The 16,462-nt window shown below is 36.3% G+C and overlaps 1 protein-coding gene across 1 annotated transcript in view; it reads right to left on the reverse strand.

Annotated features, from left to right (window-relative positions):
- The window catches only part of KDM1B (lysine demethylase 1B), a 27,720-nt gene continuing 11,258 nt past the window's right edge, over positions 1-16,462 (reverse strand). The window contains exons 11-22 of the mRNA XM_042049217.1: positions 15,486-15,662; positions 14,503-14,577; positions 13,790-13,927; positions 12,118-12,289; positions 11,177-11,304; positions 9,618-9,749; positions 9,150-9,224; positions 8,173-8,289; positions 7,198-7,323; positions 5,581-5,703; positions 3,492-3,644; positions 1-2,932 (exon numbers count right to left, since the gene is read on the reverse strand). Coding sequence (XP_041905151.1) covers positions 2,849-2,932; positions 3,492-3,644; positions 5,581-5,703; positions 7,198-7,323; positions 8,173-8,289; positions 9,150-9,224; positions 9,618-9,749; positions 11,177-11,304; positions 12,118-12,289; positions 13,790-13,927; positions 14,503-14,577; positions 15,486-15,662 — 1,500 coding nt within the window. The 3' untranslated portion in view covers positions 1-2,848. The remainder of the gene's footprint in view (positions 2,933-3,491; positions 3,645-5,580; positions 5,704-7,197; positions 7,324-8,172; positions 8,290-9,149; positions 9,225-9,617; positions 9,750-11,176; positions 11,305-12,117; positions 12,290-13,789; positions 13,928-14,502; positions 14,578-15,485; positions 15,663-16,462) is intronic.

Genomic DNA, 16,462 nt, shown 5'->3' on the forward strand with positions numbered 1-16,462 from the left:
TCCTGTGAATACTTTGCAGTTTTATTCTGCTGCCATAACATAGTCACACAGAAGAACTGAAGTGTAACAACAGATCATGCTCTGCATTCCAATCTTTTTAATAACATTTAGACAAACCTACTAAAAGAAAACATTCCCCAGTTCTTTATTTGAGGGAATAAATTAAACACAAAAGAAAAAATACATACATGCTTGAAATAAATTTTAACATAGATATTAAAAAAATTTTGGGCAACATTAAAGAATGAAGTCTCAGAACCAGCCTGATGTTCTTACATATTTCAAGTGAACGTAAATTAAAATGAAACATACTTATTTTATTTATTCCTCAAACTTCAGTGCAGCACAACACAGTTTAAGTGCCCTGGTACCAAAACAATATACAAATAATTAAAAGACTAGGCCATTGGTAAATTTATCATGTTATCAGTTTTTCTAATGCTGTAAGTGTGCATCATCTAAAGCCAAATGTGATAGTATTTCTTCATGTCCATCTCTCTTCTCTAGAATACAGCTTTTATCTAGCTGCAAAGTTGTAGGTAAATTGAAAATCCCAAGTACAAATAACAGAATTACATCAAGCATGTTCATACAAACTTTGGACTGGCGAAATGGATGCTGAGCTAAACTTTCCAGATCATTCCTACCTGACATGTGACATGTTTGTATATGTTACTAAGCTAACTGAAGGTTTTTAAGCAAGATCATCTGAAGCAGCGCCATTGGGTGTGTTTGTTTTGGGTGTGTAGTAATAAGCTTTTTTTCCCACCACCAGAAGCTCCTCTCCTAATAATTTGTCATATATGTTAAAGAGGGGAAGAAACTTGGAACTCAAACATACATAGCTATCAATCTTTCCTAGTTATGCCATAAGTTGGTCTGTAATATATGAAATTAACAAAGTGCAAATGACTGCCAAAAGTAAAATTTGAGGTCCTGATTATTTTTTATCACGAGAAGGCTTTGTCTTGCTTCTTATGGCCTTTAAATTGCAATTTAATAATTGGAAATACTTTAAAACTGTACATACCAGCATTTATGTAGAGGAAAATTATGAACAGTTACACTCTTCCTATTAGTCTATATAACTCAGCATTAAGAAGCAGAACAGAATATATATCTGAAAAACATCTAGTCATATAAACATCTTCAACTTGTAAATTAGAGATTAAATAAAGGGTTTTTAACAATATCATACCTACTCTAAAAACAAAATATTACATATTTGAAAAGAAGAATTGCATTTATTCAGTAGGACCCTGGTGGTGTTCAAAGCCAGGTTGGATAAGGCCTTGAGACCTGGTCTAGTGTGAGGTGTCCCTGCCCATGGCAGGGCGGGTTGGGACTAGACAATTGTTAAGGTCCATTCCAACCCCTTAACATTCCATGATTTTTCTTGTTTATTTCCAAGGATGTACCTTAAAGGAAATAAACACTATAAATGCTTTCAAAAATGTTTGCTGTGTCATTCTTAAATGAAGGGATTAATAAAAGAGAAAAGCCTATACATGAGAATGGGGCAGGATAGAGTTAAGTGCTTAAGTTTGTTTCAGAATCTTGACATCTATGCAGCCAAGTTATAGAGAAGGTGTGAGGAAAGAGATCTAAAAGTGGATTTAAGTTTTTTTTCATTAATACCAATATAGTGGAACAGTATTACAATAGATATCCCAGTTGCATCTCTCTTATTTCTGTTGAAAAATATTTTTCCTCCCTGTCCCATGGAAAAGCTACTAGATAGATGTCTAGCCCTTACTGAATTACTCTCTCAAGTTGTTTTTAATAATACTTTCATAATAAAAGAAAAAAAATAAACTTCAAGTCAAAGTGCAAGCCACATTGTTTCAGCCCTTCATGAGTGTTAATATTTTTCCTCATTCATCTTCATTTATTTTTTAATATAAAAGTTGAATGAGCTATTAAGAACTTACAGTCCTGCACTCCTGACTGTACAGTCATATCAGCAGATACTTCCTCTACTCAGCCCAAATGAATCTGGAAGTTTGTTTTCAAAATAATCATAGCAATGTAGTATTTTTAAGCTGTCCTATTTCTACAGAAGCAATGAGCAAATCTAAACTCTTAGCCTATTATTGTAAAAAGAATTTCTCTGAATAAGTAGCAGAGATAATATTTCAAAGTTTTTAAAAGTAATGTAAAAGTTAATTTTTCAAGTTTTGATTAGCTACAATAACCTTTCTATGATTGCACTGTAAACTGTTCCAGCTCTCTTATTTAAAGGAACAAACTTCATATTCCAAAGCCCACTTAGTGGAAGCTAAGAATATGAAAAAATATTATAGAAAAGGTTATTGATTGCAAGTGGGAAAAGTGATAGTTGAGTTCCTTCCTATATTAATCCTAGAATTTTTCTAGGCTATTCAGGCTCTTGGAAGCCAGTTTGAACTCCTGTGAGCATAATCAACCTGAGAAGCACAGTTAGTGGAAAATTCCCATATCGTTACTAACTGCCAGCATTTTTAATGCTGTATGTTAACTTAGTATTGTTTTAATCTGACCTTCTGAAATGAAGGTTCACAATAGCATGACTTGAGCCATACAGAAGAGGACTGTTGACAAAAGTTCTCTTAGTTAAGCTGTGGCCAGTGATTCCAATGTCACTCCTGCTAGTAATACCTTAGCTGGAAAAAAGCCCCCAACAATATGTATCATCAGGGCTTAAAATAGGGTGGGGGAGAAAGAGGAAAAGGAAGGTGAAGATTTTATCTTCAGGTACCATATACTATGCAAGTACCACATAGGAAAAAGGCAGCAATAGGAAACTTGAAGATTGTTTTACCCACAGAAATCAATTAAAAATATATCTATAAACACAAAATTTAGGTACTTAAAATGCTGCTATCTTGCTTGCTTCTCGAACCCCACTCAAGTAAGCTCCTGTAACGGTCTGGGGAAAGTGCCTATTTGTGGCCTGCATTAAAAAAAAAAAAAAAAAAAAAAGAAAAAAAAAGTCAATTGTTTCTAAAACCAATGGCATAGAATTTTAGTTTACAAGATCAGTTTTGTTTTCCTTAAGCATATACCTACATTTTTAAAAGCTGTGGAAAACTCCTTAGAGCATCAAAGGAAATACTTGAGATTTTTAGGAACATCAAAATTTGCAAGCAAGTCAGCTACAGAAGTAGCAGTCTGTTCTGCTATCTGCACTTTAGTGGGGCAGGTTAAGTTCTGCTCCAGTACAGAGTGCACCTACACCATCATGGTGCATTTGTTATGTTACCCACAAGTGGAGTAACAGAAAGAAAATTTTACTAAAAATGCATTTTACTCCTGACCTGAAGTATTTGGCAGACTTCCCATGCCCAGTAATAATATGAATAGAGAGGGTTCTGCATCAAGAATCATCAGCATCTTTACATAACAGAATATTTATATACTACCTCTAGGTTAATGGTGTTGCTTAGCAAGAGACGATCTTCCATAAGAAACTGCTCCCAGTAACCTTAATCAACAGTAACAAAGATACTTACCTCACCAGCAAAAAAAACTTTTCCTTGTATGTCTTCAGCTATGATGTCGTAAGCTTCACCGCTGCCCCCTGTTTTCACAAAACTGTACGCCATCTGCAGCCAAGGGTCATTGCTCCATCGAGTAACAAAAAACTTCACTGGGTCAGGAACCTCCTGCATAATCAAAATAGGAGTTAAACACTGCAAAGAGAAGTTCAGAATTGCACAGCTTTTTCTCAAATGGTTTCTTGTAATCTTTAGAGTATTTTGTATTATTAAGATACAGATTAAGGTCGCATTCCAGAATTAAATTCCTATTTTTTTATTATAGTACTAACCACAAAGATAATTCCGTTTGCTAGACTTGCCTGATGCCTGAAACATCACAGCTACACTATTCTGAATTCAACAAATCTGCATATTGTAATACACCTAAAAGTACACGAGAAAGAAAATTCCCCTCAAAATACATATATGCATACTCTTGTAAACAAATACAATACTGATACTGTTCAACATGTTCGTATGTGTAAGTAAGCAATTTTTGTATTGGTTAGGCATAATGCTTGCTACATCTAGCTGCTTAAATCTCAAAATTCAGTTTTCATTTTGGAGATAATTTTATTCCAATGGAGAAATAAAATTACTTATCTATTAGAAAATGAGCTGTCTTGTAAACTAGGTTCAGGGAGAAAACAAAAACCAGGAAGTCAGGGTCTGGCTGAGCCATGACAGTAATACTGTGTATTCTTTGTCACGTTGCAGCAAATTCCACAGATTTTTACCAAAGAGAGCCTGAATTACACTTGAATGAAGGGTTAGTCAGCTACAGCTGTGGTCTTACTCTGGAGGAGCTCATGACAAGTAAACAGAAGCAGCTCTGGTTGCCTCTTGCACAATGTCTGTTATTGACAAATAGACCCATTCAGGCAGCACATGAGAGACTCAAGCTCAAGCAATCAAGACAAGGACCAGCCAAGTATGACAAGTTGTATGAATGTCCCAGAAGTAGCTCTGGTACACCCCTGAAGCCAGCTTGTCTTTGAAAATCCTGCTGCATCGTCCTCAGGTGACTGAAGTTCACGGCTGCTGTTAACCATGGAGATAGCCATGACAATCACTCTTCTGGACCAGAGTGGCACTGAAACCAAAGACCCATTTGCTACATTTTCATGAGATCAAAATACAAGTATGTGAACTTCCACTGCATGTCATTCTAGTAACAATAAAGCCATTGCCAAAGGTATGTTTCTAGGAATAGTTGAGTCTTCAGATACTGAAGTTCTTCCAAGATCATTAATCCTAACATTTGAACCTTCAGTAAAACTTGAGAGATCACCCCTGAACATTATTAACACAGTCATTCCTGGGGATCTAACTGCTCTAAGTAAATTAATTGAGGCATTATTGTCTCTAGAATGGAATGCAAGTAACATTGCTGAGTGCTAGTGTTCTGCTTTTCCCAGATTTCTCTGATTTTCAGTTTTTATCCTAATGATGATCTGGGGGAAGGAAAACAGGTAGAAATTTTTATCTAGTGGGTTTTTTTTACATTTGGGATGTAGGGCCTTTGCTAGATCATTTTGCCTGTACCTCCATCCCAAGACAGCTGAGAAAGGGTTGTTAGTAGAAGAGAAACTGATTCGATTGGATTGTTTTGGGGTGTTGTAATTTCAGTTGCCTTTGGAGGGGAGAAGGCAGAAATCAACCAAATTCGCCTAGCTGAAAGATCTTATCACGTATTAGAAGTGGTCATGATAGAAAAAAAATGACAGCCAAGTAAAAAGTCTGTTTTGTGTTACGTGCCTAAAGTACTGATTTTAATCAATTTTGCTTTTCAAAAGCACTTTGAAGGATGATAGTTCATTTGTATCTTCCAGTTAATTACTACTGTCCTTCTGAGACATCTTTCAATATACATTTTTCACACAAGAGATCAAAAATTGTGATTTTAGTATGTCTCAAAGAAAACCTATTCCCTGAAACTGACAAGAAAAGAAAAGTAGTTTTAAATGTCAAAGGTTTGCCTATACATCATGAAGTACTACATTTGAAAGCTTTATTCTGGTGACAAGTTAATTCATCTCTTAATAAAAGAGGCTTCTCTTACCTGCTCCTTAAACAGCTCTCGGAGTACAGTCATACACTGTTGCAGTACTTGTTGATCATCTAAATTCTTAATGGTTGTCACAGCATCTCCAGTGACCACTGACATTAAAATGCTTTCTTTGCCCTAAAAACAGGACCTTATTAAGTATTTCATAAAAAGTCTCTCTTAATTGGTATTGCAAAGATATTTTGAGCTGCAAAGCAACTATTGTTCTATAGAAAAGTGGGTTTGATTCCTTGCAATAAAGGGTGCATATTCTACAGTATTTATGCTCAAATTACTACATCTTCTGATGTCTTGTTCACAGATCTGTTACAGTCAGCCCCTTTTACAACTTGCTGAATTTACTGAAAACTTCCTATCTACCTGCTTAAAGGCTGTACCAAAAAAAAAAAAAAATTACATTGTTAGTGTTATTCTTTGTGCACCCTCTGAAGCTTCAGTTCTGTGCCAAACTTCCACCTCAGCTGTACTCCATTTTCAAAATGTGGTGACAGAGAGAGTCTATTTAAATACTAGATAGATATGTTTTTGATTAGACCAGTACTAGGTTCTTACCAGCAGATTTTGGACCAAGAAATGAAAGATCACTTCTACTGGTATTTTCTTCCACTTCAAGACATTTGCTACCATGCAGAAGTTTTAGAGGTGAAGTGGTGAGTAGGGAAGAGCACACAGGTTCTCAGTGCCTTTATAGAACTCTGCCTCTCTTGTTTATGTAAGGCAGTAATTCTTCTGTTGCTGAATTTGAAAACTAGCAGAGAATAGCTGTCAAGCAAATTAAGAATTATGTGTAGGGTCTCTGGACAGCACCAGCACACTGAGCCTCTTGCAGCATGAGCTTAAGAGTACTGGACACAACTCACTTAAAGTTGTATACAGGTACAGATCAGGCAGTAACAGAGCACAAACGTCACAGGATGGTTTCCTTTTGGAGTAAGACATCAGGTCACAAAATGGCTTTTTAATTGCTGCCAAATAGAAGGCAGCAGTTGTTGCAAAAGTACGAAGAGGTATAATACAAATGTGTCACGTGTCTGCCTGGAACTGGCAGGGAAGAGAAACATGATGTGAGTCCACTGGTTTGAATCTGCTTTGAAATTCATGAGTATGAGACTGACCCTACAGGTCTCAGTTTCATGCAGAACTTGATGCTTGTCTTTTCCTCTGCTATTCCACATAGATATTCAGACTACTGCAAGCCAGTGAGCGTTAGTAAGTTAGTAGTTGGTCTTTTTAACGGGATTTTTAGTGGATTTAATAAGGGAACAGAAGTCCTAAACTGGAAGTGACTAGTAGCCTTTTTCCCACATTAGTAGTTCAATAGTAAGGTATTACAGCCTCTTTTTCAGTAGATATAGAGAATGTACTTGTTTGTATATTATTCTGTATCCAAACAGTGGAAAACATTCCCATTTATTACAACAAAATATTGATCAGGTTTTTCTTGGTAAATGACGCTGCTTCCACTGCTTTTAATAGTTGCAGATGGGGGGGACGGGGGAAGAGCGGGGGGCAGGGAAGAAGAAAAATTTTGTTGTTGAGTAATTACTGCACCTAGATTTCAAACTGAATTTGTGAAGGGCCAAGAAAAAATACAGTTGGTATATATCATACCTCTGGATCCATGTCATAGAAGACACTAAAGAGCCCACGTTGGCTGGAATTGGGTGGAACATGACCAAAAAAATCAGCCCCTTGAATTTTACTGTCCCAAAATCTATATGGAAACTGCAAGGCAATCTAGAAAGATATAGAAGAATGGAATTTAAGCATTTCATACCACAAAACTCATAACAGGATATGGTATATGTTCTTCTAATACATTTTCCTGCTACCACTCATTTAGACACACAGCTGTTCCTATTAGTAGGTCCCAACAGAGAATATATGGACCTGTCCTCCAAGGTGGACAGGCAAAGAAAAAAAAATGCTGATCTCAAATTTCAAATGCACAGAATATCAAATCCACAATGGAAGCAATTGTGTAAAATGCTCAAGAAATTCAGCAGATTTTTTTTGCAAACCTAATGTATAACATAAACAATCTGCATCCTCTATTTGGAGTTTCTTAATCTTGTCTGTTAATTTCAACAGTGCTATAATCCTGTTTCTGGCATTACTTTGTTACTGTTTTCTTCTAAGCACACATCTTACTAGGGAGCTTTTCAGGAGAGGCTGTGTTTTTGTATTGGGAAAAGGTAGGAGATTTTACACTGGTCAAATACACAACTTTCAGTATTCTTTGCAAATAGTTTATGAATTTACTAGGTTAAAATGACCTGAAATAAACAGATTATTGGAATTCTGAAAGATTCAAGACCATCATGAAGCCTTGATCAAAATTAGGCACAAAATGTCTAAGCTATGAAATTCTTCTGCAAACAGTTTCTTTAAAAATGCCATTAAGTTGTAAAATCTAAGAAGCAGAAATACATGTGATCCCCGATAGCATTTTGCTCTCCTGGGCTACTGTATACAAGTAAAATGAAATGCATCATAAATCCTGAGAAATACACTGCAAAAGCAGCAGGGACAAAACAGCCAATGTTTCTATGAAAAGAAAATTAAAGATATTATAAAATCACTTACTTTCTCAATGACTCCTGCTCCCAAACTATTAATGGCTTTAATTTTTTTTTCTGACAGTGGAGGATTAAACTGAATGGCATTTTTCTGAAGAAGGGCCAGTGGTACAGTCACTAATACCTGAAAGAAACAGCTACAATCACAACAGTACCAAAACCTGAATACAGCACTTTAACCTCATAGCATCCTCCTAACTGTCTTGGATTATTCTTGTAGGATGCAACATAATAACACACCAGACATTTCTCGATTTCTGGTTTTAGTTCCCATTAATGGGAAACACATGCCTTACATTCAGGTGAGAACAGATCCCACAGTTCACTGATTTTAAGTCATAGTCTGTTGAACTGCTTGTATCACAGTGGCTAACCATGCTACCAATACTTCCAGTAAATGGTAGTCAATAGCTCTCAGATTAACAAAACTGTTTGAAAGGAGAGATAGATAGTCGGTCAGTGGTTTGGTTTTAATCAGAGATTCCTTCTCTTTAAAATACTCAGTAACACTGTTGATGTCACTCCAATCTTTATCAAGTTGATATATAATTTTAAAAATTACTAAAAGCTAAATTACTCAGCAAGAAGAAGGTGAGGATACAGGGAGTAAGAGAGACCGAGAAATAGGGATTGTCAAAGTCTGAAATTTTAACAGGGCAGATACACATGCTAAATGGGGTAAAGCTGAGCAGGGAATGGAACCAGGTAACAAATGTCATTTCAAAGACCAGATAAAAATCTATTTGCTTCACATTTTTAGTACTACCCTTTATAGTCCTTAGTTCTTCAAATCAACTCATACTCAAATCTCAAGCATCCTCACAAAAAATTAGGCTCTAGGACACACAAATACAGACCACTAAAATACATGAGTATTCATCTTTGAATGGGGAGAAATTGGACTAAATTGCCTTCTGAGAGAAAGAAAAGACAAAAAGTACTGTGTGTTCTCTGAAATTCTTAGTCTTGAAGCATACTTGGTACCTTCTGTGTTGTCCACACTGTTCCATCTGCAGTAGTGACCTGCACTTCTTCACCAGAATAGTCAATACTCTGTACCTATTGAAAGACATTGAAAGGCTGTACTACAAAATGTACATATGCAATGCAAATTCCAGCAAGAACAGCTAATACAGCACCAGTCACCAAACTAGAAAGTGATAACACAGATTTTCAGAGAAATCCTGAAAGATGAAAAATAGCCTCCATGAAGCTGAAAAAGAAAAATCATCGTGATTCTAAACATATAAAATCATCATATCATAATATTTAAGTACTGATAGTCCTCAAAGAGAATTTCAGAAATGCTGAAATTGTCCTCTTTGGTTTTTTTAAAGAAAAATTGAAACAATCACAGGCACAGATTTGCCTGGTCCAAAAGAATGCAAATATATGACTGGATGTTTCAAAGCAATCCAAGACAGGCAGTGCATCAACATTTTCCAGACTCACTGGGAAATTCAGCCGGATGTCCAGCCCTTCTGCCAACTTATCAATCACAGTGGAATATCCCACAGTTAGAAGAGTGTGATCTCCAGCAAACTGGGCAAAAAATTCATTGTGGTCCCATGAGCGTGCAGATACCTGTGGACAGAACATAATTGCCTGTTTCTACTGGTGATGGGACATGGGTCCTATGAAAAGTTCCACAGCTTAGAAGAAGCCACCCTAGCCCCCTTTGCAACTGGAAAAAGTGTATTACCAGAATTTATGGCAATGCTGACAAAATCAAAATTCTTATTTACCTAGTGCTAGTATATAATATATCAATTGCTGGATTAAGAAAAGTCTTAATATGGGTTCGTCACTAGCAGGGAATTTATGGTTCTGCTTAGGAGAGAAAACAAGGCAAGTAGTACAAAAATCCACGTGAATTGCAGTGTATTTATTTCAGTTGTCCATATCTAGCAAAATGATCAGATTTTACAGCCTTAGGACTTCTTATAAAAATGGAAATACCTTATTTTCCAACATAAAGGGGAAAATGAGATACAAAAAAAACCCCAACTCAATGGAATTTTTCTGTCACTTTGTAAGGTTTTTCCATGATACCTTTCACTGACCTTGTCCCCCAACCCCTGCAACTTTATAGTTAATAAAACAGTGGTATTTGCACTAAGCAATTACCACTTAGCAGTGAAAAATCCGAAACAATTCTCAAACTACTATTCAGATGCCAATTCCTATCACTGCAGTTGCATAAAATCAATCATATTTTGATTCTAAAATTGAAGGTAAGGTAGATTTTTGCATCTTTCTTAATTCTCCTGGGTGCTCGTGGAGTATGAAAACTTGACCTATCAAAATATTTTCCAGTGACTGCTCTGGTATAGCATTGTCTTGCAGATTTTTGTTATGTTCTTGTGCACTTCTCAGTTCAGATTTGTACATCTGCATGTATCAGTCAGCTGTCCCACTGCTGTAGTACAGTTGACACTAAATGTCTTTAAATGTAGCAACAGGACTGAGTAAATAATGCACTGCCAATAATATGATACTTTGGTATTTCCTGGAGCTGCTTGGTTAATACTGAAGTCTTGATGGCAGCCAAGTATGAGGTAGCCAAGAGTGGTGAACTGGGCCTCACCATCAGGGGGTTAGAACACTTCAGAAGTTAAATGCATTTATTCTCAAGACACATAGCGGGGTAGAGAAATACCTCAGTTCTTAAACAGAACTGAGAAGCAGAAGTCACACCCAACATCTGAGGAGGAGTTAACTCTCACCCAGCATCTCAGCAAGATGCCCTGCTCCCTTCTAACCATCTACTCAACTTCTGCTTAAAGAGCATCTCACTGGAAACGCATCAGGAACTCTCATCAGATTAAATAAGGCAGTGTTGGAGTCAGTGTCTCAGTGCTTGCAAAGAACAGGTCAGGGGTGTAGGAATAGTCAGGATAGCTGATTCTTCCTCTAGGGCCATAGAATGGATCAGGTGATTTCTCAAGGTTACTTCTAACCCTATCTTCTGTGGAGCTCAACCACTTCAGAACACAGCTGTCAAAACTCACCTGAGAGAGATTGCTGCCACAGGCATACTCCAAATTACTGAGATGGAACTGTAGTACTTTTTCTTCCAGCTCACTGAACTGGATACCAGACTCCTGAATAAAGGCTTTATAGATCTCTTGTATTTTTTCTGTGAAAGAACACATTTAAAATTAGAATATATCACAGTTTGTCAGAAGTCCTACTGCATTTCAACATGCTGTTCCCTGGATCACAAGATATTCAAGCTTAGTGCTAGTTTGTACCAAGATGTTTTTCTTCTCATAGGAAAAAAAAAAAAAACCACAAGATCTTTCCAGTGATAGAGTACAACTTTGTTGTTTACTCACAGGTTTCTGAGTGAGACAGGAGAGAAATTAATTGTTTAGCTATCATCAATATACAGTTGAAGATATTTCAGGTAAAATACACTTTAAGATAATGGAGAATCCTTGCAAATAAATCCTGATTAATTTTTACAAAATCAAAGAACTGAGAAATTTTATCTAGGGTTCACTGAAGAACGTAGGAGTTGTTAATTCTGTCTTACAGAATCCATGCTAAAGAGGTTTGGGAGGCAGACATTTCTGAGCAAATTTATTTTTTGCTGTTGAGTTTACAAGCTGTAACTGTGGTGGGAGGCGTTACCAATGGAGACGGGACTGTTCTTGCCAGCAGGCGGCTTTGATCAGGCATTTTTAGGCAGGTTAGTCAAAAAGTGTAAGGCTAAGGCTAGCTATGGCCTGCTTCAGCCAGATGCAAGTCTTTTGAGCTGCTAGTGACACTAGCTATACTGAAAAAAGCTACCTCATGAAAACAAGACAGAATATCAGAAATACCTATTGGATTTAAGGTCAGATGGACAGCCATACACTTTAAAAAATGTCTGATGTAAGAGCCAATTTAATATAGAACTTTATGAACATAGCCAACATCTTCACTTTGCAATAAATCTCTCACTCACCACCAAGAGGAACATCTTGATGTTGGGTTTTATCTTTTCTCCACTCAGAGACGACATCTAGGATGGCATTGAAATGAAAGTCCATACGTTTATCAATAGTGGGATCTGTTATCCTTCCACCTTCCTGGATCAAGTCACATTTCTCCCCTAGTTTGTGCATTTTTATGCCAAGCTTAAGAAAAAGACATTTTATTGCTTTTTTAAGTATGAAAAATCTACAGCACCCAGCCTGCTCAAAGTTACTTAACATAAGGTGGTAAATGCCTCAGATTTAAGTGATACCATTTTAAAAACATCAACAACTTTAGTCAGAGTTAACTCCTGTTCTCTTCAAACTGGAATACCAACAATCCTTCTATCTGTTAATTGTCCACAAATTAGTTTTTTCCCACTTTTCTGTCCTTTCCTTTACTGGGGATTCAAAGAAACCTCCTCTGCAACTTTCCTGTCAGGCAAGGGCTAGTACAGAAATAGAGAGTGTGGTAATCAAACATGATGAACCAGTCTCCTTTATTTCCACCTCAATTCATTTTCTAAGTCACAATTAAAATCAGTTACTTTATACAACTTTCTGGTGTCTGAGGCCCAAAGAGTTCCCTGAACTCAGGAATTGACAGGATATTGTTTCCCAGTTACCATAAATGTTATTAACAACCAAAGTATTTGAAATTAAACCTAGTACCTTGCTTTGCTTGTCCAACCTGCATCAAAAACACAACAGAGCTCAATTTAAATAAAGATGTTTTTGTGTTCTATAGAGTTAATCCAGAGAAAATAGCACAAACATAGTGCTAATTTCTTCCTAGGGCCTTTTTACTTAGGGCATGCTCCAGTGTTTTTCACATATCCTCACATCTCTCTAGGCTGTTGGTCACCACTGCAGATCTTAAGACACAGTTGTACTTTCAATGAAAATTTACATTAAATGGCCACAAAGGGATGAGTATCTGAAGTGTATCCAGAAGTCATTGTTCCCCTTCTCATAAATAAAACATTACTTTTAAAAACACCTAGATAAAAAAAACCTAGAATTTCTTAATGGCACTATACTAAACAATTAAATGGCATGGGCTGGATTTACATGTGTGTCTGAGCAAAATCCACACTCAGGTTCCACTTGGAGAAATTCAGATCCCTACCTCAAAAAAAACCTAAACTAAACCAGCAAGTAACAAGAATTTTTACAGAAATTGAACCACAGCATGTTTGCATCAGTAGCAATTTAGTTGTTAGAAATCTAACAACTAAAAAAACTAGAAATGTTAATCTTAGCTTGTGCAAAATTTAACTAGAAATACTGAGAGGCAGCAAAGGCAAATCCATCACAGAAGCAGTAGCCTCCCACAGTAAAGCCTTTCTCAGCCCTAAAAAAGTCTGCTGGGGACCTTTTATGTTACTGTCTCTAGAAAAGAGGAAAACAGTGGTTTCTTCTGGTTCTGAAGCTGGAGCCACCTTGTTTTTCTTTACATAATATGCCTGAAACCATTCTACAGCTCTTCTCTGTTCCCAACTGTTATCAAATATATAATAGCAACATGGAATTTACTTACAATGCAGAACAGGATTTTAATCATGTCACAAGAAAAGGACTCCCACCCTTACCCAGCCATCTGAGCCTGGCTTTAACAACAGTTTTTCACTAGTGATAATCATGACCACTGCAGGAACCCACTTGCTCACACATTAGTGCCATTGGGTTGTTGACACATCCATTGACGATCTGTGCACCTCTTCCAACAGTGACACCTGTGAATGTCTTATCATCCCACACTCGGCCACCAATTCTGTCTTTAGCTTCTAAGACAAAGACCTGTGGCAAAATGCAGCTTAGTAAATTGTAAGATAAAATTCTATTAAGCACATCTGTTCATCTCCAGAGCAAAGGAGATGACAAAACACAAAAAAATCCCTGAGCAATCCAGCAATGTTAACAATCTTAACACTTTCTTTTCATTTCTGGATCATTTGTAGTTTATTTATGCATTTAAATCAACTTTCAAAGGTTACACTTTGGGATCTATATATACAAATATAACTGTTACTTTAGAAACAAAAACAAGCTTTCTTTTTTAAAAAGCTGAAGATTTATTTAGGAAATCTCAAAATCGGAGTTTAATGCATGCTAGAGGCTATTAAACACAATGATCTGGGTGCAGTGTCTGTAGAAAATATATGCTGCATGCTTTGTTTAATTTTAGATACAAACAAACACTGCTTTTAAACAGCAGATTTACTCAGTAAAACCCCAGATTTAACAAATTAATTAGGATGCACTACACATACACGTTTGTAACAAGAATGGAGGCTTTTTCTTTTTGATGAACAACACTTTTCAAAGCAGGGGAAGTCTGATTTTTTTAAGTAATGTACTCTAAAGCTTCTTACCTTAATTCCAAAGTTGTGCAGTTGTCGGGCTGCTGCTAATCCTGCTGAACCAGCCCCAACAATAATGACAGATTTCTAAAAAATATTAAAATATTTAATAAAAATAGTTAGAAATAAAACAGAAATTGTCATTTCACTCTCATTTTTCTTTTTGCAAAAGGTAAAAATGTCTGTAAGTTTCCGAAGTCTAGGTTTTCTTGCCCTCTAAAGTAATCTGTGATAACTTCTAAAGATGACAGTGCATTTAATATAGAAACAAGATCAGTGGTAGCTTTGAAAATAGTTTAAGTTTTTAAGGACTTCAAAAGAAGATGCCTCAGTTTCTTGTCATAGAAAGAGCTGAAGTTATCAGTAACAAAAGTCGGAATCTAACTGAATTTATTAGACAAGAAACATACATACCTTGTAAAGATTTCAATCACAGGTTGGGTTGATCAGTAAGAACTATTTTATAAATTAAAAAAATCTACAAATACACTTTCCAAACATGACTTACAATTTCTAGGAGGTATTCTCTTAGAGAACACATTAGTAAGTTTTGGGTGCTATCTAACAACTTGCTAGTCATAAACATGTTCCCTTTTAATCACAGGTCTTGCAAACCAACATGGAATAGCAGTTTCCTCACTATGGAAGCAGAGGTGTATTATAGGAGTAAACCACAGAACGTGTATATTTTTCACACAGTTCCCATCCATCTGAACAGCACATGGGAAGCACAAATCCATGAGAATGAATTCCATAGATTCTAGTGGGAAAAAATCTTTTTTGGAAGGAGTCTAATTGATGTTGTTTCCATACCCATTGAAGGCATATGACAACAATGTGAAAAACTTGCCACATGTTAGCTTTTAGATGTAATTTTACCTATCATTCCATCCATTTATGTAAATGAGAAAAAAAAATCCAGAACCAAAATAATTATTGTAGGGACCATGTAGTTTTACAGCACTAACAATGTAGGGATTACTACAGCAACTTACATTGTGGTATTCCTTAGGAAGAAGGTACTGGTCAGGACTGACTGACAAAATCCCTGTATTAATTAGCCCTTTCCTTGTCATAAAATACAGGATCCTCTCCATTTCCTGTACACAGCGAATCCGCACAAGCCCCCGAACAATGATATGATGGATACATTTTTGAGGGGTAAGAGCCTCCTGCAAAGGACAAAGAAAGAATAGAAACTGTTGTTTCTAATATTCCTTTTTTTCATATGTTTACATCATATTTAAACTGTAGACCAAATGGTAAAAAATCATGACTCAGCCTTCTGAGAGCATTTTAAAAGAGTTTTTGTGGAAAATTCTTGTTAGCTAGCTTTACACAATATGGTAACATTTATTAAGGAAGATTAACATGGAATAAAACCAAATGAGTCTATGAGAGACTTTCACAAACTTCATGGTGTGTTCCATTACTACAGGAATGGTATTGAAATGGATTCCTGTTTGCAAAATTAATCTACATAGTGGCAATGCTCACAATGGTATTCCAGTAAAATCCATTCCAAAATTGCCTTCTAAGGGAAAAAGAGATTAATATCCAAAACCTCCACATAATGCAGACATCCATATCAGAAAGCTTTGGTATGTGGAACTTCAGCAGTTCTATCAAAGGCAGTGCCATAGGGTTAGCCTAAGTAAAAGGACAATCACTTCCCTGTCCAACAATCAGGCAAAAAAAAAATATCATAAAGCACCCACAAAACACTGTTTAGATGTGTTCAAGCATCCCTTTTAAAAGTTAATAGCTGGGTAGGCAGTGTAGAGTTTTAATAATTTAAAAACTTTTGATTTTTACTGCAGAAAAAGCTCCTATGCATTAAATCTAAAAAAAGAAAAACCAAACCAAACCAAAAACTCTCAACCCCAACAAACTCCCCAAAACCCAGTCAATCTTAGAATGGATTTCCAAAAGCATGGGAGCAATTTTTCTGGTGCATAAGGAGTCATCCAGG

The sequence above is a fragment of the Corvus kubaryi genome, unplaced genomic scaffold (genome assembly GCF_017639235.1).
Source record: "Corvus kubaryi isolate FWS band 111438036 unplaced genomic scaffold, C.kubaryi_AGA036_p1.0 69, whole genome shotgun sequence".
In the NCBI taxonomy this organism is placed as follows: domain Eukaryota; kingdom Metazoa; phylum Chordata; class Aves; order Passeriformes; family Corvidae; genus Corvus; species Corvus kubaryi.